The sequence below is a fragment of the Balaenoptera ricei genome, chromosome 19 (assembly GCF_028023285.1).
Source record: "Balaenoptera ricei isolate mBalRic1 chromosome 19, mBalRic1.hap2, whole genome shotgun sequence".
In the NCBI taxonomy this organism is placed as follows: domain Eukaryota; kingdom Metazoa; phylum Chordata; class Mammalia; order Artiodactyla; family Balaenopteridae; genus Balaenoptera; species Balaenoptera ricei.
Window position 1 is genome coordinate 62,303,986 of NC_082657.1, and position 23,924 is coordinate 62,327,909.

At 52.1% G+C, this 23,924-nt stretch overlaps 1 protein-coding gene across 2 annotated transcripts in view; it reads right to left on the bottom strand.

Annotated features, from left to right (window-relative positions):
- Window positions 1-3,451: 3,451 nt before the first annotated feature.
- KLHDC4 (kelch domain containing 4) overlaps window positions 3,452-23,924 on the bottom strand; it is a 57,381-nt gene continuing 36,908 nt past the window's right edge. For both annotated transcript variants that reach the window (XM_059904900.1, XM_059904901.1), the window contains 7 exons: window positions 23,645-23,737; window positions 12,213-12,372; window positions 8,177-8,252; window positions 6,075-6,283; window positions 5,148-5,562; window positions 4,377-4,499; window positions 3,452-4,031 (listed from right to left, as the gene is read on the bottom strand). In XM_059904900.1, coding sequence (XP_059760883.1) covers window positions 3,967-4,031; window positions 4,377-4,499; window positions 5,148-5,562; window positions 6,075-6,283; window positions 8,177-8,252; window positions 12,213-12,372; window positions 23,645-23,737 — 1,141 coding nt within the window. In that variant the 3' untranslated portion in view covers window positions 3,452-3,966. The remainder of the gene's footprint in view (window positions 4,032-4,376; window positions 4,500-5,147; window positions 5,563-6,074; window positions 6,284-8,176; window positions 8,253-12,212; window positions 12,373-23,644; window positions 23,738-23,924) is intronic.

The following is a 23,924-nucleotide window of genomic DNA, read 5'->3' on the forward strand; positions in this document are numbered from 1 at the left end:
TTTTGCACATTGACAAAAAGGCAATGTCGACTGTGTTCTGATTTTTCTCACTGATGAAGCGGTTAAAACGTTACCTTTGCCTTTCTTCCCTTGTTTTAGCTGGAAAAATGGCTTGGTTGCTTCCAAAATGAAAATAACTTTCCTTAACGAATATAACTGTTTAAATCATACCATTACTACATTCTTCACTATCCGCAAGTGAGGGACACTGTCGAGATTAAAGAAAAATTTCGCTCCTTTTAGTAATAAACATCACCATTTGGAAGTTTGGTAACTTGCCTCATCTCGTTATAAGTCAGTGTCTTCACTGCAAATTCCTTCTATTGCCCACGTTTTGAGATGAACACACACAAATTCCTTCTCACGGAACCAGGTTTATGTTACCCGACAGCGTCCGTCTATCGTATTTGGAGGGTCTTACGACCCTGAGCAGCAGAGCTCCGAGAGCAGGGATCTGAAATGCACCCCCTTCCCTCGCCAGCGCTGCCCCACTGGGCGCCGGCCCCTCACCGACCCGGGAGCCCACCTCGCGCCTGCTCCCCTCCACCAGCGAACGGAGGACACAGAGGCGACTCGCAGAGGCACGCTGTGCCGAGGGACCGCCCAGCAGCGTTGCTCCAAACCTACCTTAACTTTCTTAAACTTCGACAGCCATGTGTCTCTTGGGGCGGTTACTCTTTCTTCCCAACTGGAGTCTCTCTGACCTCCACACCCTCCCGACACACGGGGGTCTTTCCAGGCCCAGCTCCGCAGACGAGAGCCCCCTCCCCGCACCCCCATCCCTGCCCCGAGGCCGGGAGCAGCCCGCCCCTCCCGAGTTCTCGGCTCAGGGCCCCTGCGCTCCACGCGCTGCCGTGGTCCCGGTCCTGACCCAGGTCCAGGAACAGAGAGCGCCCCTGCTCGGCTCCTGCACAGCCTGCCGGCCGGGCCTGGCACTGGCTGCACCCGCGCGGCTCCTCGGCCCCAGACGGCTTGCGTCCAGGGGGCTCCGAGGTGAATGGCTGGGCCGACCAGAGCCCAGGTCACCTCGGCCCCAGCCCCGTGGCCACCAGCTGCGCCGGTCGGTGCCTCAGCTTCCACTGGAGCCCGTGTCCAGAGCCCCGACGACCAGGCCTGGCCTCGGACGGATCTTCCACAGAAGTGCAGGCGACCGCGCTCTACACTCTGGACCCACGGCCTCCACACAGCTTTGCTCTCCAACCTAAGACGCCTGGGAAGGCAGCAGCGGGCAGAGGCGTCGCACGCCCACCCGAGCTGCAGCCACCGCGCTCCTCCCAGGCAGGACCTGCTGTCCCTCCCGGGCCACACTCCTCCAGTGGAAGCTCCGGGCACACTGTCACACTCTCATCCCCCACACACGGGGGGGGGGGGGGGTCTGGTGAGGGCGTTCCCTAAGCACAAGTCTCTCTCGTGTCACCTGGCCGGTGCCTGAGCGGGGCCTCAGGAGGGCCTCCTCTACCCCACGAGGACAGCGAAGCGGCCATCTCCCCGGCAGCCCCGCCCAGCGTCAGGTCCCCCAGCGCGTTTCTACTGTCACGGAGCACTGACTTCCTGCCTGCACCCACTTGGTACAAAAACCGGATGTCACATTGCAACAAACACCACTGTCACATGCTAACAAACACGCCACAAACGCCTCTGTGAACGGCAAGGATTTCCGAGCTCGCTAGGTGTTTCCCTTGATTTCTGCTCAATTCAGTCCAACCCCAAGGAATCACCGCCTTAGACCAACCCTCTCAAATTATCTGACTAAGCCTGACGCCGTCAGCCAGCTGAGCTGCTCCTAGGAAGCGGGGAGAACGCACAGCTATTCACACTCAAACCCCACAAAGCCCTCCAGGGGCTCTGGTGTGGTGTCCGCAGGAGTGACGGGGCCAGCTGGTGGGCACCAGCGAGAGACAGGGGCAGAACCCGTCCAAAGGGGGGCACTGAGGGGGTCTTACCAACAGGTCAGCAAACCAAGGAGCAGGCAAGACGGACGCCCACTCAGGGCCCTCGCTGACCCTGGATACAGCTGTCACCCTGCTGTTTTGGCTCCAGCAATGCAGGGAACGGAGGCCTGGGGCTCTGTGCTGGCCGTCCAGGCGCCAGGAGCATTCGGTTCAGCAAACCAGCTGCCGGCAGGCAGAAGCGGGGACGGTGCGCTGGCCGCTGCCCGCCCTGGGCACCCCGCAGTCCTGCAGCGTACGCCCACCTCTCCCTGCCACTGTCCCACTGAAGGGATGCTTTAATCACGGGGGTGACACAGCAGAGGCAGCTCCTTGTGTGGAGCTTGGGCTTTTCTTCCTCTGTCACTCAAACGGCATCCTCAGCAACAACCCCGTGGACAGGACAACAAAGCAGAGAGCAAAACAGAAGTTTCTTCAGGGGGTTGTCATTTCTTTTTCAACTTGTTTGATTCCAAACCACCCTCCTTGGAGTCTCACCTGCTTGCAGGCTCCTCTGTAATAAGAGCGGCCCCGGGAACAGAAGCCTGCGTTGGGGCCGACGCTCTCCCAACCACCTCCTCCCAAGGCGGCAGCCGAGAGAGCGGGAGCTGTACGCCTGGGCCTCGCATCGCGAGCACGCAGGGCAGGTACCGGGAGGGCTCTGGGGCCCCCGCGGGCCTGCCGTGGCACCCGGCTGGCTTTGAGCCCTGCTGCCCCAGCACCCACGGGGAGCCGCAAGATGCTGCAGCCGGAGCGCCTGCCCTTCCACCTCACACAGGCTGCGTCTGCCCAACCCCAGTGACCGGCACCCCCACGGGCTCCGCCAGGCCCCGTACCAGAGGGAGGCTCTGGTGGGCAGGGGCGAGGAGAGAGCTTCCTATTTCTGATCCGCGTGCAGTCAAGCGGGAGAAGTCTGACGAGTGAGGTCACACGGCCAGAGGTGCGGGGGCCGAGCACAGCGAGAAAGTAAGTGCTGGTTGGGGTGAGGGGCTGCTTCTGGGCAAGTTGGCCTCAACCTTCCACTGAAGCCTTCCCGGGCCCGGGCCCGCTCTGCTGGGGTGGGTGCGCCCACTCTTCACTCCTAACTTCCAGGTAACGAGCAGGATGACCCGCCCAAGGTAATGATGGCTCGTTGGGCCCGTCACTGAAAACTAAGAATCCTGCCTTCTTGTTATTGATATTTTAGATGAAGATGAATTCACCTGGTGTGAATTCAAAGCCCAAGCTCTGCCCCAATTACATAAATGAAGAGCGGCCTCCTGCCATTAACCCTGGAGCAGGCACCAGGGAGCGCGCCCACACACCGCAGACCCAGACGTGCCCGGCACGGGACGGCGAGGCCGCGTGGGGACAGTGGGGCCCGCCCTCCGGCTGCTTGTCCTCTTCTGTTGCTGTGCGAATGACGACCTTGAGCCTGAAGGGGAGAGGGGCAGAGCACAGCTCCACCACCTCCTCCCCAAAGGCGGGGAGCGGCCAGAGGAGCTGGGCACACGGCACTGCAAGAGACCCCAGGCAAAGCCACGTGGCAGAGCGAGCAGACCAGCCCACAACAGGCGCTTTATTCTCCAGAGAACCAAGAAAATGCGTACAGGAGGCGGTGGGCGGCTACCGATAATTTTTAAAAATCAAAGAGTCAGCTGAACATGCAGGCGGGCAGAACCTGTCTGCTAGTTTTGCAGAGGGGAACCCCACAAAGCCCGCAGCGTTCCACTTCACGATCAAGGTGCCGCCTGCCGTGGAGGCGGCTCCCCTCGCCCTCATCTTGGCCCCGACCCAGCCAGAGGCCCCGCCAGAACCACCGGGGCCCAGTGGCTGCACGGAAGACCACCTTGGCGGCGGCAGCCCCCTGCCAAGTCCAGTTTATTTTAAACCGCATGCAGCGCACTGCGGTTAGACTGGGGAACCCGACCCCCGCAGTCTAAGCTCTGGCTGGTGTGCGGCTCAGGCCGAGGCAGCAGAGAAAGCCGTGGCCACGGCCCGGGCGGCTCTCAGCACTCTCCTTCCGGGGCCCGGCGTCGTCCCGCGCCAGCTTCGCCCACTACTGCTCGGTCCTGGGCAGGGAGTCTGCGAACGGCTCACCGGGTGCCGCCGAGGGGCGTTGCTCTTTCGTGGGGAAGGAGGGGAATAAGAAAGAAACGCGTTCAGTCGCGGAAGGAGGCCTGAGTCCTGATGGAACGAACGCGCTGTGAGCACCCGGATTTACACGGAGGACGTCACGAGGCCGTTACGACCCTGCTTAAACAGCAAGCGCGCAAATGTACTCCAGACACAGTTAGAAAAAACCCTTCAGCTGGCCTCAGCAGCACACCCACAGCAAAGTCAAATTTTAACAGAAGCTTGGTAAAATTGTACATTCCCTCATCACCGATAAAAACGAGGGCTCCGGCAGAGAAGGGACCTGAGCTGCGAGCCCTGGGGGGTCCGGGCCCGGCCCCGCGGCACACTCACCCCCGGCCTCCACGCCGCCGGCCTCGTCCTCCTCGTCCTCCTCGTCCTCCCCGCCGCCCTCCGCGCCCCTGACCTCGTCGCTGTCCTCCTCCGAGTCCGTCTCCTCCAGCCACTCCTGAGATTCTTTAGGCAAAAGCGAAAACCACAGAGTGTCAGCACGGCCAGGGCACCGGGGAAACTGCACACGAGCCGCGGCCGCCCCGAGGAGCCCACCTTCCGCCTGGACACGCGGATGTGAGTGCGGGGGCCCCGCCCCCAGCGCGTCTGGAGCTCGCGGCAAACATCACATCCCCACACGTCGAGGCAGAGACAGGCAGAGTGAGAAGCTGCGCTCCAAGACAGCAGCCGTCTCGCACAGCCGCTCAGGGCCTCTGCCCAAACGTGTGGATTTTAAGGGATTTCAGCCTCAGACCCAAGGACTGAGCAGTGAGCGAGTCGGGTGCAGCCTGTGGTGCGACACGGCAGCGGAGACGGGTGGGCCGCGTGTCTGCTCCCAGGCGCACACGCGCACACACGCACCGCGGGGAAAACGTGCGTCCAGTCCGCTTTGCCGGGGCAGGTCCGAGGCTCACGGGTGGTGTCGGGGTGAGCCCGCTCCCTCCCCCAGGCCCCCTGCAGGGACGGCTGTGCACAGACAGGCCCCCGGGCAGCAGGGCCCTACCCCCTGGACTGAGGGCATGGCAGGGGGCAGAACCGGGCAGCACTCTCGGCGGGCGCAGGGCGGACAAGCTGGGGGCTCCCGAGGCAACTGCAGAGGTGCCACCCCCTCACCTGGATCCATCTCCACCAAGACCATCCACTCCTCCATCTTGTGAAGGTCGAGGCAGTACAAGTCGCTGAGGGTGACCTGGCGGTCGCCAGCCTCAAACATGCCCCCATAGAGGTAAAGGCGCCCGTGCTTCGTGGCCAGCATGGCGTTGGAGCGGGGGCTGGGCTCCACCGCAGGGACACCCGCCTCGTTGGGGCCGTCGTCATCGTCCTCGTCGTTGTCAGACTCAGGCCGTCCTGCCGGGCCCAGGGCAGCGAGCACCTGCTTGATGGTGACCACGGTCCCGTCCTCTGCCACCACCTCTCTGACCACCTCCAGGGGCTCCTGGGCCCCAGTCCCCTTCATTTCCTGCTGGTTGGCACCCCCGGGCTCCCCTTTTTTGCCCCGCCTGCGCCTCCTCTTCTCCACCTTGGGCCCCTGTTGATAAAGAGCAAGGCAGCGCGATTCAGGATGGGGGGCAGCGAGCACCCGACAGCCAGAGGACCCCCATCCACTCGCTGGGGCTCACCCCGGGGACCACACCGCCCCTGCCTGGTGTGACCTCTCAGGGGAACGGGCGGCAGACACCAGCCCTCACACGCTGCCTGACTCCCCTCAGAGGTGCCAAGGGACTTCAACCAGAGCCAGTCTTTGCCACAGAGTGGACCACCCGCCCTCCTTTGGCCATAGGGCCCTGCTTCTGAGGTCCCGGACCTGATGAAGCCCCCAGGGATGTCAGTCCCGGGACAGCAGCCACTGTGCCACGTCTCTCAGGCTGGTGCCAGCAGCAGGGGCAGAGGCGACCCGGTCCCTGCTTACGGTGACAGTAAAGTTGGTGGCAGCTCCACAGAGCCTCACAGACAGGGTGACCGGGGAGGTCCTGGGCGTCCCTGACGGACGTGACAGCCGGGCAGGCCCTGCACTGGCTGCAGGTCTGGGGCCCACGCTACCTTCAGCTGCCCCGCGAGCCAGCGGTTCCTGACGGGGTCGTAGAAGTGCAGGTCGTTGAGGAAGTGGCCCTCCAGGCTCTCCTCCTCCTCCTCATCACACACACCTCCAAACAGCAGCGTCTGATGGTTCGGGGCCACAGCCACCGAGAAGCCGGACCTTGGGGAGGGCTTGGCTCCGGAAGGGTTGACCCGAGCCCAGGCCCATCTGCCTGATGAGGAGAGGAAATGGGGAGGGGGGGCCTGCAGAATGCCATGGCCGTCGTTCTGCGCCTGCGGGTCCGGCGCACCCTGGAGGCCATGCCTCCTCCTCGAGGGTCAGGCTGCACTGAGGTAGGGAACCTGTCCACACACCCTCCCAACACTTGCCCAGGGGCGCCGTGCAGCTGTGATGTGACGGCAGGGGTGAGGTAGAGGCGGGCGCACCAGCTCCGGGGGATCCTGTACACTGTGCCCTCGGGCGGGGCCCCGACCACAGACACCCCCAGAACCTCCCGTGGGCCACGCACTGTGGTCCTTCCCTCTGGGCGGGCGCCGTGTTTACGCAGCAACCCTCAAGATGTGGCCTGGCACAAAACGTGTGGGAGTCTTCCCAACATGTCCAGAAAAAGAAACTGGGATGTTTTTTCTCTAATGAACATTTTAAGAGAGAGAGAGAGAAGCAGCCAAGAGCAAGCCTTCCCTGGAGGCGCAGCCCGAGCGGCATGCGTTAGTGGGCCACAAGGTCACTCACAGCAACCAGCATCTGAATGTTTACAGAAGAGAAGAGAATAAGCACCAGCGTGCCCTGTACGTGGTCGGGGGAGGTCGCTTTCCCTGCCGTGCCGGATGCGTCTCAGGACACACCATGTACTTTTCACTGGGGGCCGAGGGCCTGACGGCCAGACGCGGGGGCTGAACACAAGGGCTGGGGTCCCACTGCCTAGAACACGGTCCACTTTCAAGTTCAAGTGCGCTGACATGTAAAAGGGGCTCTAAACCTTGGCTCCCACGTCCCCATCAGTCACCGCAATTCGCTGTGGTTGGGACCTGAGAAACGCCTTGTACGTGACGTTTCTGCAGCCTCTGCTTGAAGAACGTCACAGCGGGAAAGAGGAAACGTTCCTGCCCAGCAGGCCTCTCGTCTTACGGAGACGGGTCTCACAGGGGCCAAGGGGCAGCCAGGACCAGACGGGTCCCATCCGCTCAGGCCCCTCTCCCATCACATGCACCATGCAAACTAACCACCTCCCGACTTCTGAGCTTTAAAAATGAGCGCTGGGAAGCCACCTTAGTGTCCATCAACAGAGGAACGGATATAGAAGATGTGGGGTGTGTGTGTGTTTGTGTGTGTATACACACATACACACACACACAAACACACACACAATGGAATATCACGTAGCCATGAAAAAGAATGAAACAATGCCATTTGCAGCAACATGGAGGGACCTAGAGATAATCATACTAAGTGAAGTCAGACACAGAAAGACAAATACCATATGAGATCACCTATATGTGTAATCTAAAAAGATGATCCAAATGAACTTATTCACAAGAGAAATAGACTCACAGACAAAGAAAACAAACTTATGCTTACCAAAGGGGAAAAGCAGGGAGGGATAAATTAGGACTATGGGATTAACAGGTACACACTACTATGTATAAAATAATTAACAAAGACCTTCTCTATAGCACAGGGAACTCTACTCAATATTTTATAATAACCTATAAGGGAAAAGAATCTGAAAAACAACAACGTATGTACAACTGAATCATTCTGCTGTACACCTGAAACTAACACAACATTGTACATTAACTATACTTCAAATAAAAAAAAAAAAAAGTGGGCATTTCAACCCCACAAGATGCATTCCAAAAGTCTACGTCCTAACATTGAGCAATAACAAATGAGAGATGACACAGAGGCCGTGGCCCCGCCCCCAAGAAGAGAGCTGTGGATGGACTGACATCACCTGTGTTTCTAACTCAGTGCGTCCTCAACGCCCCAGAGGGGACACGGGGGCTGTTCATGGAGTGCCCCACCAGCCCCGCGACCCTCTGCCTGCTTTCCACAGCGACACACAGACCAGCCGCGCGGTCTGTCACCTGCACGGTGCATGTACCTTCTCTTCCCTCCTCAGCCTTCAGCAGGAACATGTCGGAGTGCTGGGTACCTCTGTCCACGTCTTTCCTGACTCTCTGCGAAAGGAAAAGGGAGCCATGACAAATGCCACGTGCTGTGCCCAGCCACGCAAGGCCCCCCCAAGCTCGTGGTCCCGTTTTCCATGGGGGTGACTCTCCAGCCTTCAGACCAGCCTCAAAATCTGAAACACAACAGGTTCCAGCCAGACTGCATCCAAACGGATAGAATAAATGACCACAGGCTGGGGACACCCCGGAGCTCCCCTCTCAGAGCTTCCTGTGGCTCCAAGCCGAGCCCTGCTCTGGGTGGGCGGGGTCACCGCAGGGACCCTCCTATCATTACACAGCCACCCTCCATCTCCAACCCCTGTGCCCTCAATTCCCATCGCCTTCCCAATAATGGGATTCAAGCTTCGGTGCGAGGATCCAACGAACGCCGTGTGCAGAAGCCAGCACAGCCATTTACAGAGCTTTCCTGAGCTGTGGACAGCACGGCCCGCTTCCACCCCGGTCTGCTGCTTCAAACTAGGCTCACGACCCTGGGCAGACCACACACTTTACCCTCCCGAGCAGCACCCCAGTCCTCACGCTGCACCTTCTACCTCAGTGTAGAAGGGTCTAGAGAGCGACCTGGAAAACAGCTCTCCTCAGTGGCATGATCTCGGCAATTTTAACTGCTTTGTCTTTGTCCCTCAAATTCCGTATTTTTAATAAACTTTTAACTTCAGCACAGTCTTACATTTACAGAAACACGGAGAAGACGGTGCCGAGGGTTCCCGTGCACGCTGCACCCTGTGTCCCCTTATGGTTAACACCTTACATTAGTGTGGCACATCTGCCACAATTAAGGAACCAATACTGACAAATGACTATTAACTGAAGCCCACAGTTTATTCACATTTCCTTAGTTTTCCCTAATGTCCTTTCCCTGTCCCAGGACCCACGTTACACGGAGTTGTCATGAATCCTTAGGCCTCTTGAGCCGTGAGGGTTGCTCAGATTTGCCTTGTTTTTGGTGACACTGAGGAGGGCCAGTCAGGTGTTTTGTAGGGTCCCCTCTACCGGGACTCGTCTGACACTATTCTCACAATTGGACAGGGCTGTGGGTTTTGGGTGGTGGATCCCAGAGGTCAAGTGTCCTTCCCATCACATCCTATCAAGGGTGCATGCTGTCACCAAGACCCATCCCTGCCGACGTGGACCTTGCTCGCCTGGCTGAGGTGTGTTTCTCAGGTTTCTCGCTGTCGAGTTACTGCCCCGCCCCAACTTTCCAGCCTGTCCTCCTTGGAAGAGCGTCAGTCTGCGCAGCCCCCTCTTCAGGAGGGCGGAGGGTCCACCTCTGTGTGGAATGCTGCACGGAGCACGGTGCCTTTTCCCCGTGCATTTAATCTATTCAGTCGCTGGTTCGCGATCGCGTGGGCTCATGGGTATTCGGGCCCCTGTGCACTGCAGTCCGACACGACCTTACTTACTCTGTTGCTCAGAGTTCCAGCCCAGTGCACTGGGAACCCTTTCAGGCGGCTCCCGAGCCGCTGATGCACCCCATCAGCGCACGTTTCTTACACACACTTCCTTGGGCTCTGGCGCTACAAGCAGCTCCGGGAGCACCTTGCACACTTCTTGCCCCAATTCCAGAATCGGCTACTTCCCTGAGAAGCCCTGGTTACTTCGTGGAGATGGTCCTAGAATCCAAGATCTGGGCACAAGGTATGCTGACTGCTGTTGGGTGGTGGTGTTTTGTTCTATCAGCCGACAGAGCCAGGGAATACGTGTGCACAATTCATTTTGTTTTGTTTAACTAACGCGTATGTACTGTGTTTACTGTAAGGGGGGAAAACCTATTTTCCTTTTGGAAAACAAACAATCCAATTGTCTGTGGGCCAGACATGTGACCTGACCGTCCTAAAACCAAGGAGGGCCAACGTCAGTCACACGTGGGAAGCAGCTGTCTCTAGGAAACGAGAGCTAGGTGCATGCCTCTTCTGTTCTCCTCTGGAAACAGGTGCACAATTCAAGCGATGCAATCACAATTACTGAGACTGCATACTCCTCTTTCCAGCAGGCTAGCAGGGGAAGTGGCTGCCGCTCCCACGCCCACCCTTCCAAGCCAAAAGCCCAGCACTCTCAGGAACTAAATCCACACGAGGGGCTTCCCTGGTGGTGCAGTGGTTAAGAATCCGCCTGCCAATGCAGGGGACACGGGTTCGAGCCCTGGTCCAGGAAAATCCCACATGCCGTGGAGCAACTAAGCACGTGCGCCACAACTACTGAGCCTGAGCTCCAGAGCCCACGTGCCACAACTACTGAGCCCGCGTGCCTAGAGCCCGTGCTGCGCAACAAGAGAAGCCACCACAATGAGAAGCCCGCGCACCGCAGCGAAGAGTAGCCCCCGATCGCCGCAACTAGAGAAAGCCCGCGCGCGGCAACGAAGACCCAACGCAGCCAAAAATAAATAAATAAAATAAATAAATTTCAAAAAATAAAAATAAATCCACACGAGGCCTTGCCGGCTGGCGGCACACTGCAGGAATTCAGTGCCGTCTGCTTGGTTACAAACTTGACCGCAGCCGGGCTCCAGCCCTTCCCTCTCAGCCCCCCGTCCTCCTGCACCTGCTGGCATCCATGGCACTGCTCCGCCGACAGCGACCGTCCTTCCTTAGAACCAACGAGCTGAGGGGAACTTGCATGCCGTCACATTTAAGTACACCCCGCGAGGCCTGTACGCCAGAGCCCTCCCTGAGAACGCCGCTCTGCCCGCCCGGGGCCACGGCTTCCACACAGTGGCCGGCGTGGCAGAGCCCGGGGCCGGGGAGGCAAGGAGGCTGCAGCCGCGGGCTCCCCCCGAAGCACGCAACTCCCACCCCACCTCCCCTTCCTCACAGGGGTGCCGCGAGGCTCGGGCGCTAGTCCCTCACCCGGGGCCTGCGCCGCCCTTCAGTAACGCGCCTCACACTGGCCAGACGCTCAGTCTCCTCGCTGGACTAGAGGGGGACCAGAATGCGCGTGAACCTCCGGGGCTGTCAGACTCCCCCAGGCGTGCAAGGCTCTGAGCGGGGCCTCAGCTCCTCCCCAAGGGGAGGGGGGGGGACGTTAACGCCACGGAGCAGCGACGGGCGTGCACTTGACACAGCATTCCTTCCGCCGCTCACGCATTTCTGTCTCATACAGTATTAACGGCACCCACAGACATCTGAGAGAGACGTGTCCCAAGTGTCACAACACTACGCTGCTCCTGCAGAGGGCGTTCCCACCCAGAAGAACCCCAGTGTCACACCCACGTCTTTCACCAGCTCTGGTAAATGCCCCGTGAGTGCAAACAGAGCAGCTTCTCACTGCCATCGAACGCCGAAGGCCTGGCGAGAGTGGCCCTGCATTGAAGGCCCTCGGATCATCCCCCAGCGGCCCGCGTGGCTGCAGAAGAGCGTTTGGGAACTAGGCGCTGCTCTGATTCAAGCGGCGTCAGCTTGACAAGGGCTTGATGCTCATCATCCTGCTTTGCTCTGAGGAGCATCTACCGCGATAAAGCATCAGTTCTGGGCGCCGCGCGGGGCCTCTGAGGAGCGTCTACCGCGATAAGGCGTCAGTTCTGGGGGCCGCGCGCGGCCTCTGGCGACAGCCGCCTGTTTCGCAGGGCCCTCCCAACTGTCACGCGCCTAGCCATGCCCCAGGCAGGTCACAGCCACAAATCCCAAGCCAGTTTTCCTTTCCAGAACAAGGGCTGGCGGCTGGCTGAGTGGGGGTATGGCAGGGTGGAAGGAGGTGGCCGGGGCACCTCCCTGCCACAGCCATCATTTACGCCGCGTGTTTCGGGGGCGTGTGGATGAGAACGCAACGTGGCCGTAAAGAACCTTAGTATGTTCGCACAGGAGCAGATCACCACCACCTCTGTCCATTTCTCATTCAACAGAAAGGACCGTTCATATTAATCTAATGAACTATTACTTGAAGTTTTCATCGCTGGTGAAACTGAAAAGGCAGCAGACAGAAGTCACTCTGCATCCCACATGCGCGTCTTACCTGTTTCGAGTAGCCCCCGTAGATGACGACGCTGCCCTGGGCAGTGACGGTCATCTGGCAGCCTGACCTGGGTGTGGGCCCCGTCCCGGACGGGGACAGCCTGCTCCACGTGAAAGCGTCCAGGCTGAAGGCATACAGGTCATTGTAATAGATGTAATCTCTGTTATAATATAGGAACACAAACAAAAGGGCGGTGACATGAAAAAGTGAACTTGATTTAAAATAAAGGTACATTTGCTACCATATGTACTAAGTTATTGGTTTAATTAAAGTTTAAATTCATAGGAAAGGACAGCAAGCATATGTGAGTTTGCATTTGAAGCTAGAAATAACACTGGCCCAGAGAAGCACAGTAACACGCCGGGATCCGAAAGTCTTTTCACTCTGAAAGTCACGCAGTTTATACAATCACAGTCTTGCAAACAATTACCTTAGTTTTCTATATGTGTAACTTTAAGCGGGACAATGAACTATGTACGAATACCCTGCATACTCAGAAGGGAGATATTACAGCTTGGCAAGAACTGTGGAGACCCCGGGCTGGGCAGAGATGGGGCAAAGCATTCCTGAAACTCAGAGAGGAGAACTCCTGGAGCCCACAAGCCCGAGCAAAAGCCAAGAGGACATGGCTGAGGAATTCCAAGAGGCACAGTGGCCCTGCCCTGCTCAATGCTCCTGGGACTTCAGTGGCAAAGCACTCAAAACAAGAGATGGGGCCTTGAGGAGGGAGCACATGTGTGAGGAAAGCAGCGGTTCTGCCAGAGACACAGAGGCAACCGTGTGTCCTGACGGGAATTTCACAGGTGGCCATGAGCAAAGCCAAGGGGCCTTGGGTCAGAATTACACGGAAGAATGAGAGATGCTCCCCAGCTACTCCACACGGAGAGCTGGGCCTGACGTTCGCAGGAAGAAAGCACGGACGCGTGGAAGGAGCGAGCAGCCCCACCAGTCGGACGTGATTCCTGACTCTCCTGCTGCACTCAGATCACCCAAGCCTGGCGCCCCGCAGCCAACATGCAGGTCACTGCGCTCCCCCGGAATGCCATCCAGAGCAGGGCACTCGGAACAGGATGAGCCACGTGAACTCCCCATCAAACGCATCCTTCCGCGGGAGGACGGCTTTTAGTAGATGAACTGAGGAACCAGGGGCACAGTTTTTAAAAGACTTCACCACATTCCACAGTTTTCTCAGACTTCACATTGCAGATGTCCAGGAAAAAAAAATTCTATTCTGCACGCAGAGTAAATAACAACTGTCGCTGGGTTTTAAAGGTCGAACTGTACTTTGTTTAATATGGATGGTGACCACACAGATATCTGTTTGAGGAACTTCAACTTTTCTATATGTTTGAAATACTTTATAAAAAATAATTTTAAACAAAGTAACAGATAATAGCTTTGAAAAACGTTCTTAGTTTGAAATGGTTCCAAGTTACAACCACTGTAAACCTTGACTCATTTTGTAACCTGTGAGTCTCAGGAGAAGGGCCTGTGTAGACCCCACTCACTGTCCCGCACACAGCAGGTGCTGAATTAACACACTGACGTCTCATGAACTCCCGTGTCTGCAATGGCAAACATTTGCTTTGTAAAGGGTTTTAAATGTAAACAACAATCCTTTAAATATGAATTTTAAAAAACAGAGCAGGCTCTCTTCTCCAAAATGGCAAGAAACCAAACACCTGCAGGTCAGGAGATGGACCAGGGGCAGGAGATGGACCAGGACAGAAAACCAGGGTGTAGGCAAGAGACAAACCAGGAGCAGGAGACATGACCAGGGGCAGCAGATGGACCAGGGCAGGGAGCCAGGGGGTGCAGCACGACAGAACATGGGAGTAACTGAACATCCGCAATCTTTGGTCGAGGACAAGTTCTACTACTTAATAGTTATCTTGGTTTCCTCATCTTTAGCTTGAGATAATAACCTGCCTTCCCAATAGCTTGGTTTTTAAGTGAATTCTGTAAAAACCACTTGGTGAACTTTGTGACGAGACATGAAATTTAAGCACTATTATACCCAGACTATGCCTTTAAGGATACAAAATCATTCCTTGTTTAATTTGAATTCGACTTTAAAAATCTCCTCCCAAAGCACTTAAGAATTATACTCTGGGAGACCTTCAAGATGGCGGAAGAGTAAGACGTGGAGATCGCCTTCCTCCCCACAAATACATCAGAAATACATCTACGTGTGGAACAACTCCTACAGAACACTTACTGAACGCTGGCAGAAGACCTCAGACCTCCCAAAAGGCAAGAAACTCCCCACATACCTGGGGAGGGTAAAAGGAAAAAGAAAAAACAGAGACAAAAGAATAGAGACGGGACCTGCACCAGTGGGAGGGAGCTGTGAAAAAGGGAAAGCTTCCACACACCAGGAAGCCCCTTCACTGGCAGAGACGGGGGGTGGCGGTGGGGGGAAGCTTCGGAGCCACGGAGGAGAGCGCAGCAACAGGGGTGCGGAGGGCAAAGCGGAGAGATTCTCTCACAGAGGATTGGTGCCGACCAGCACTCACCAGCCCGAGAGGCTTGTCTGCTCACCCGCCGGGGCGGGCAAGGGCTGGGAGCTGAGGCTCGGGCTTCGGAGGTCAGATCCCAGGGAGAGGACAGGGGTTGGCTACGTGAACACAGCCTGAAGGGGGTTAGTGTGCCATAGCTAGCCGGGACGGAGTCCGGGAAAAAGTCTGGACCTGCCTAGGAGGCAAAAGACCATTGTTTCGCGGTGCGCGAGGAGAGGGGATTCAGAGCGCCACCTAAACGAGCTCCAGAGACGGGCGCGAGCCGCGGCTATCAGCGCAGACCCCAGAGACGGGCATGAGATGCTAAGGCTGCTGCTGCAGCCACCAAGAAGCCTGTGTGCGAGCACAGGTCACTCTCCACACCGCCCCTCCCGGGAGCCGGTGCAGCCCGCCACTGCCAGGGTCCCGTAATCCAGAGACAACTTCCTGGGGGAAACACACGGTGCGCCTCAGGCTGGTGCAACGTCACGCCGGGCTCTGCCGCCGCAGGCTCGCCCCGCATTCCGTACCCCTCCCTCGCCCCGGCCTGAGTGAGCCAGAGCCCCCGAATCAGCTGCTCCTTTAACCCCATCCTGTCTGAGCGGGACAGATGCCCTCAGGAGACCTACCCGCAGAGGCGGGGCCAAATCCAAAGCTGAACCCCGGGAGCTGTGCGAACAGAGAAAGGGAAATCTCTCCCAACAGCCTCAGGAGCAGCGGATTAAATCTCCACAATCACCTTGATGTACCCTGCATCTGTGGAATACCTGAACAGACAAGGAATCATCCCAAAATTGAGGCGGTGTGGACTTTGGGAGCAACGATATATGTATTTTTTTCCTTTTTCTCTTTTTCTGGGTGTGTATGTGTATGCTTATGTGTGTGATTTTGTCTGCATAGCTTTGCTTTTACCATTTATCCTAGGGTTCTGTCTGTCGGGTTTTTTTTTTTTTTTGGTTTGTTTAGTATAGATTTTAGCACTTGTTATCAGTGGTGGAATTGTTTTTGGTTTGGTTGCTCTCTTCTTTCTTTTTTTTAAATTACTTTTTAATTTTTAATAATTATTTTTATTTTAATAACTTTATTTTATTTATTTTTCTTTCTTTCCTTCTTTTTTTCTCCCTTTTATTCTGAGCATTGTGGATGACAGAGTCTTGGTGCTCCGGCTGGGTGTCAGGCCTGTGCCTCTGAGGTGGGAGAGCCTAGGTCAGGGCATTGGTCCACCAGAGACCTCCCAACACCACGTAATATCAAACGGTGAAAATCTCCCAGAGATCTCCATCTCAACGCTAAGACCCAGCTCCACTCAACAACCAGCAAGCTACAGTGCTGGACACCCTATGCCAAACAACTAGCAAGACAGGAACACAACGCCACACATTAGCAGAGAGGCTGCCTAAAATCATAATAAGGCCACAGACACCCCAAAACACACCACCAGATGTGGACCTACTCACCAGAAAGACAAGATCCAGCCTCATCCACCAGAACACAGGCACTAGTCCCCTCCACCAGGAAGCCTACACAACCCACTGAACCAACCTTACCCACTGCGGGCAGACACCAAAAACAACGGGAACTACGAGCCTGCAGCCTGCGAAAAAGAGACCCCAAACACAGTAAGTGAAGCAAAATGAGAAGACAGAGAAACACACAGCAGATGAAGGAGCAAGGTAAAAACCCACCAGACGAAACAAATGAAGAGGAAATAGGCAGTCTACCTGAAAAAGAATTCAGAGTAATGATAGGAAAGATGATCCAAAATCTTGGAAATAGAATGGAGAAAATACAAGAAACGTTTAACAAGGAACTAGAAGAACTAAAGAGCAAACAAACAATGATGAACAGCACAATAAATGAAATTAAAAATTCTCCAGAAGGAATCAATACCAGAATAACTGAGGCAGAAGAAGGGATAAGTGACCTGGAAGATAAAATAGTGGAAATAACTACTGCAGAGCAGAATAAAGAAAAAAGAATGAAAAGAATTGAGGATAGGGGCTTCCATGGTGGCACAGTGGTTAAGAATCTGCCTGCCGGGCTTCCCTGGTGGCGCAGTGGTTGAGAATCTGCTTGCCAATGCAGGGCACACGGGTTCGAGCCCTGGTCTGGGAAGATCCCACATGCCGCGGAGCAACTAGGCCCGTGAGCCACAACTACTGAGCCTGCACGTCTGGAGCCTCTGCTCCGCAACAAGAGAGGCCGCGATAGTGAGAGGCCCGCGCACCACGATGAAGAGTGGCCCCCGCTTGCCACAACTAGAGGAAGCCCTCGCACAGAAACGAAGACCTACCACAGTCATAAATAAATAAATAAATAAATTAAAAAAAAAAAAAAAAAGAATCTGCCTGCCAGTGCAGGAGACACGGGTTCAAGCCCTGGTCCGGGAAGATCCCACATGCCGCGGAGCAACTAAGCCCATGCACCACAACTACGGAGCCTGCGCTCTAGAGCCCCTGAGCCACAACTACTGAGCCCGTGTACCACAACTGCTGAAGGCCGCACGCCTAGAGCCCGTGCTCCCAACAAGAGAAGCCACCACAAAGAGAAGCCTGCACACTGCAATGAAGAGTAGCCCCTGCTTGCGGCAACTAGAGAAAGCCCACGCACAGCAACGAAGACCCAACGCAGCCAAAAATAAAAATAAATAAAATAAAATAAATTTATAAAAAAATAAACAAAGAATTGAGGACAGTCTCAGAGACCTCTGGGACAACATTAAATGCACCAACACACCAACATTCGAATAACCCCACCAACATTAGGGGTCCCAGAATAAGAGGAGAAAAAGAAAGGGACTGAGAAAATATTTGAAGAGATTATAGTTGAAAACTTCCCTAATATGGGAAAGGAAATAGTTACTCAAGTCCAGGAAGCACAGAGAGTCCCATACAGGATAAATCCGAGGAGAAACACACCAAGACACATATTAATCAAACTATCAAAAATTAAATACAAAGAAAAAATATTAAAAGCAGCAAGGGAAAAACAACAAATAACATACGAGGGAATCCCCGTAAGGTTAACAGCTGATCTTTCAGGAGAAACTCTATAGGCCAGAAGGGAGTGGCAGGACATATTTAAAGTGATGAAAGGGAAAAACCTACAACCAAGATTACTCTACCCAGCAAGGATCTCATTCAGATTCGACGGAGAAATCAAAAGCTTTACAGACAAGCAAAAGCTAAGAGAATTCAGCACCACCAAACCAGCTTTACAACAAATGCTAAAGGAACTTCTCTAGGCAGGAAACACAAGAGAAGGAAAAGACCTACAATAACAAACCCAAAACAACTAAGAAAATGGTAATAGGAACATACATATCGATAATTACCTTAAATGTAAATGCATTAAATGCTCCTACCAAAAGACAAAGACTGGCTGAATGGATACAAAAACAAGACCCATATATATGCTGTCTGTAAGAGACCCACTTCAGACCTAGGGACACATACAGACTGAAAATGAGGGTATGGAAAAAGATATTCCATGCAAATGGAAATCAAAAGAAAGCTGGAGTAGCAATTTTCATATCAGACAAAATAGACTTTAAAATAAAGTCTGTTTTATTTTAGACGCTACATAATGATCAAGGGATCAATCCAAGAAAAAGATATAACAACTGTAAATATTTATGCACCCAACATAGGAGCACCTCAATACATAAGGCAAATGCTAACAGCCATAAAAGGGGAAATCGACAGTAACACAATCATAGTAGGGGACTTTAACACCCCACTTTCACCAATAGACAGATCATCCAAAATGAAAATAAATAAGGAAACACAATCTTTAAATGATACATTAAACAAGATGGACTTAACTGATATTTACAGGACATTCCATCCAAAAACAACAGAATACACTTTCTTCTCAAGTGCTCATGGAACATTCTCCAGGACAGATCATATCCTGGGTCACAAATCAAACCTTGGTAGATTTAAGAAAACTGAACTCGTATCAAGTATCTTTTCTGACCACAACGCTATGAGACTAGATATCAATTACAGGAAAAAATCTGTAAAAAATACAAACACATGGAGGCTAAACAATACACTACTTAATAACCAAGAGATCACTGAGGAAATCAAAAAATACCTAAAAACAAATGACAATGAAAACACGACAACCCAAAACCTATGGGATGCAGCAAAAGCAGTTCTAAGAGGGAGATTTATAGGAATACAATCCTACCTTAAGAAACAAGAAACATCTCAAATAAACAACCTACCCTTACACCTATAGCAATTAGAGAAAGAAGAACAAAGAAACCCCAAAGTTAGCAGAAGGAAAGAAATCATAAAGATCAGATCAGAAATAAATGAAAAAGAAATGAAGGAAACAATAGCAAAGATCAATAAAACTAAAAGCTGGTTCTTTGCGAAGATAAACAAAATTGATAAACCACTAGCCGGACTCAGCAAGAAAAAAAGGGAGAAGACTCAAATCAACAGAATCAGAAATGAAAAAGGAGACGTAACAACTGACACTGCAGAAATACAAAGGATCATGAGAGATTACTACAAGCAACTATACGCCAATAAAATGGACAACCTGGAAGAAACGGACAAATTCTTAGAAAAGCACAACCTTCCGAGACTGAACCAGGCAGAAATAGAAAATATAAACAGACCAATGCCAAGCACTGAAATTCAAACTGTGATTAAAAACCTTCCAACAAACAAAAGTCCAGGACCAGATGGATTATAGGCAAATTCTATCAAACATTTAGAGAAGAGCTAACACCTATGCTTCTCAAACTCCTTCCAAAATATAGCAGAGGGAGGAACACTCCCAAACTCATTCTATGAGGCCACCATCACCCTGATACCAAAACCAGACAAAGATGTCACAAAGAAAGAAAACTACAGGCCAATATCACTGATGAATATAGATGCAAGAATCCTCAACAAAATACTAGCAAACAGTATCCAACAGCACATTAAAAGGATCATACACCATGATCAACTGGGGTTTATCCCAGGGACGCAAGGATTCTTCAATATACGCAAATCAATCAATGTGATATACCATATTAACAAATTGAAGGATAAAAACCATATGATCATCTCAATAGATGCAGGAAAAGCTTTTGACAAAATTCAACACCCATTTATGATAAAAACCCTCCAAAAAGTAGGCATAGAGGGAACTTATCTCAACATAATAAAGGCCATATATGACAAACCCACAGCCAACATCATTCTCAATGGTGAAAAACTGAAACCATTTCCACTAAGATCAGGAACAAGACAAGGTTGCCCACTCTTACCACTATTATTCAACATTGTTTTGGAAGTTTTAGCCACAGCAATCAGAGAAGAAAAAGAAATAAAAGGAATCCAAATCGGAAAAGAAGAAGTAAAGCTGTCACTGTTTGCAGATGACATGATACTATACATAGAGAATCCTAAAGACTCTACCAGAAAACTAGTAGAGCTAATCAATGAATTTGGTAAAGTGGCAGGATACAAAATTAACACACAGAAATCTCTTGCATTCCTATACACTAATTTTGAAAAATCTGAAAGAGAAAGTAAGGAAACACTCCCATTTACCACTGCAACAAAGAGAATAAAATACCTAGGAATAAACCTACCTAAGGAGACAAAAGACCTGTATGCAGAAAACTATAAGACACTGATGAAAGAAATTAAAGACGATACAAACAAATGGAGAGATATACCGTGTTCTTGGATTGGAAGAATCAACATTGTGAAAATGACTATACTACCTAAAACAATCTACAGATTCAGTGCAATCCCTATCAAACTACCACTGGCATTTTTCACAGAACTAGAACAAAAATTTCACAATTTGTATGGAAACACAAAAGACCCCGAATAGCCAAAGCAATCTTGAGAAAGAAAAATGGACCTGGAGTAACCAGGCTCCCTGACTTCAGACTATACTACAAATCTACAGTAATCAAGACAGTCCGGTACTGGCACAAAAACAGAAATACAGAACAACAGAACACGACAGAAAGCCTAGAGATAAACCCACGCACATATGGTCACCTTATTTTTGATAAAGGAGGCAAGAATATACAATGGAGAAAAGACAGCCTTTAAGTGGTGCTGGGAAAACTGGACAGCTACATGTAAAAGAATGAAATTAGAACACTCCCTAACACCATACGCAAAAATAAACCCAAAATGGATTAAAGACCTAAATGTAAGGCCAGACACTATCAAACTCTTGGAGGGAAACATAGGCAGAACACTCTATGACATAAATCACAGCAAGATCCTTTTTGACCCAGCTCCTAGAGAAATGGAAATAAAAACACAAATAAACAAATGGGACCTAATGAAACTTAAAAGCTTTTGCACAGCAAAGGAAACCATAAACAAGACAAAAAGACAACCCTCAGAATAGGAGAAAATATTTGGAAATGAAGCAACTGACAAAGGATTAATCTCCAAAATTTACAAGCAGCTCATGCAGCTCAATATCAAAAAAAAAAAAAAAACCTAATCCAAAAATGGGCAGAAGACCTAAACAGACATTTCTCCAAAGAAGATATACAGATTGCCAACAAACACATGAAAGAATGCTCAACATCATTAATCATTAGAGAAATGCAAATCAAAACTACAAATGAGGTTATCACCTCACACCAGTCAGAATGGCCGTCATCAAAAAATCTACAGGCAATAAATGCTGGAGAGGGTGTGGAGAAGAGGGAACCCTTTTGCACTGTTGGTGGGAATGTAAATTGATACAGCCACTATGGAGAACAGTATGGAGGTTCCTTAAAAAACTAAAAATAGAATCACCATATGACCCAGCAATCCCAGTACTGGGCATATACCCTGAGAAAACCATAATTCAAAAAGAGACATGTACCACAATGTTCACTGCAGCACTATTTACAATCGCCAGGACATGGAAGCAACCTAAGTGCCCATCAACAGATGAATGGATAAAGAAGATGTGGCACATATATACAATGGAATATTACTCAGCCATAAAAATAAATGAAACTGAGTTATCTGTAGTGAGGTGGATGGACCTAGAGTCTGTCATACAGAGTGAAGTAAGTCAGAAAGAGAAAAACAAATACCGTATGCTAACACATATATATCAAATCTAAAAGAAAAAAAAAGTTATGAAGAACCTAGGGGCAGGACAGGAATAAAGACGCAGACATAGAGAATGGACTTGAGGACACAGGGAGGGGGAAGGGTAAGCTGGGACGAAGTGAAAGAGTGGCATGGACTTATATACACTACCAAATGTAAAATAGATAACTAGTGGGAAGCGGTCGCATAGCACAGGGAGATCAGCTTGGTGCTTTGTGACCACCTAGAGGGGTGGGATAGGGAGGGTGGGAGGGAGACACAAGAGGGAGGAGATATGGGGATTTATGTATATGTATAGTTGATTCACTTTGTTATACAGCAGAAACTAACACACCATTGTAAAGCAATTTTACTCCAATAAAAATGTTAAAAAATAAAAAAGAATTAAAAAAAAAAAGAATTATATCCCCTTTTCTCAATTAATGAAAATATTTTCTGTTCGTGAAAGAAACCTGAAACCTTAACTGAGCCAGATGGACACCAGGATGCCTCAGCTCGGGTAGGGAACAGGGAACACAGCAACGCTCACTCCCGCTAACGTACCGAGCGCCACTCTCTCCACATGTATGTGCAAGGACTTATTTTCATGAGCCAGTGAGTATCGTAAAAAATGTGTGCCAATGGGGCTTCCCTGGTGGCGCAGTGGTTGAGAATCCGCCCGCCAATGCAGGGGACGCGGGTCCGAGCCCTGGTCCGGGAAGATCCCACATGCCGCAGAGCAACTAGGCCCGTGTGCCACAACTGCTGAGCCTGCACGTCTGGAGCCTGTGCTCCACAAGAGAGGCCGCGATAGTGAGAGGCCCGTGCACCACGATGAAGAGTGGCCCCCGCTTGCCGCAACTAGAGAAAGCCCTCGCACAGAAATGAAGACCCAACACAGCAATCAATCAATCAATCAATAAAATTAAAATGGAGATTTCTAAAAAAGAAAAAATGTGTGCCAATGGAGTCACACTGAGAAAAGTGTGTGTGCTGCCACCACCACGAGTTGATAAGCATGTTATTCTTTAAAGGAGTAGGCAACAGAGGAGCACGTGAAACGAGGCACCAGCGAGAAAGCCATCCACCCCCCTTGTCTGACACGGCCCAAGGTCAGAGGAGAAGCACCACTCGCGCGGCCTGCACCAGGCATCAGAGCAGTCTGGATGTCTCACCCAGAACCTTAGCGTTTTACGACAGTGGCAGGAACTAACCTGTTCACCAAGCGTTTTCTTTCTCTGGACTGAACTAATAAGGCCACTCAGGAAAGTATCAGTATAGATGATGGGCTTAAAACCCCCGGACAACATGCCGCCAGGCTGGGCACACAAGCACTGTGGCGACACAACCAGGCACAGGAGACCTGGATGTCCCCTCAGGTCCCTCTGCAGGATGTAGGCTGCCGCATGTTCCCCATCGGGTGGATTTTAAAGTTATTTTAGCCTCGTGGTTCTCAAAGTGGGGTTCCCTGGCCAGCAGTATCAGCATCACCTGGAGCCTCAAGAAATGCAGATCCTCAGCCCGATCCCAGGCCAACGGAGTCACAAATCAGGGTCTGAACAAGCCTTTCAGAGGGTTCTCAACAGGCTGAAGCTTGAGAGCCCATCTTGGATAGGACTGGCCACATTACTTGCAGGCCTTGGTGCAAAATAAAACTGTGGGAACCTCTGTTCAGTAATTATGAAGAACCCCACGACAGTGACAGCAGAGCATTCAACCAAGCTCAGGGCCCTCCTCTGCAGCTGCCCAAGCCGTTGGCCCTGGTTTTAAGGGATGGGCAGCACTTTCCACGTGTATTCAGAATGGTTCTTCCCATAAGGAGCCCACTCCTGACTGCTCCAGCAAAGATGATCCTATTTGTACTGACCTGGTACTCTCATGGAAGCCACCGAAAAGGATTAACTGTCTCTTCCAGGCCACCATCCGATGTCCACTCCGTCCTGAAGGACCGCCTGGTGATCTAAAATTGAACAAAAAAAAAAAAAGAGAAGCTTGGCAGATGGCGGAAGAGTAGGACGTGGAGCTCACCCCCTCCCACAAACACACCAAAATACATCTACAAGTGGAACGACTCGCACGGAACATCTACGGAATGCTGGCAGAAGACCTCAGACTTCCGAAAGCACAAGAAAACCTCCACATAACTG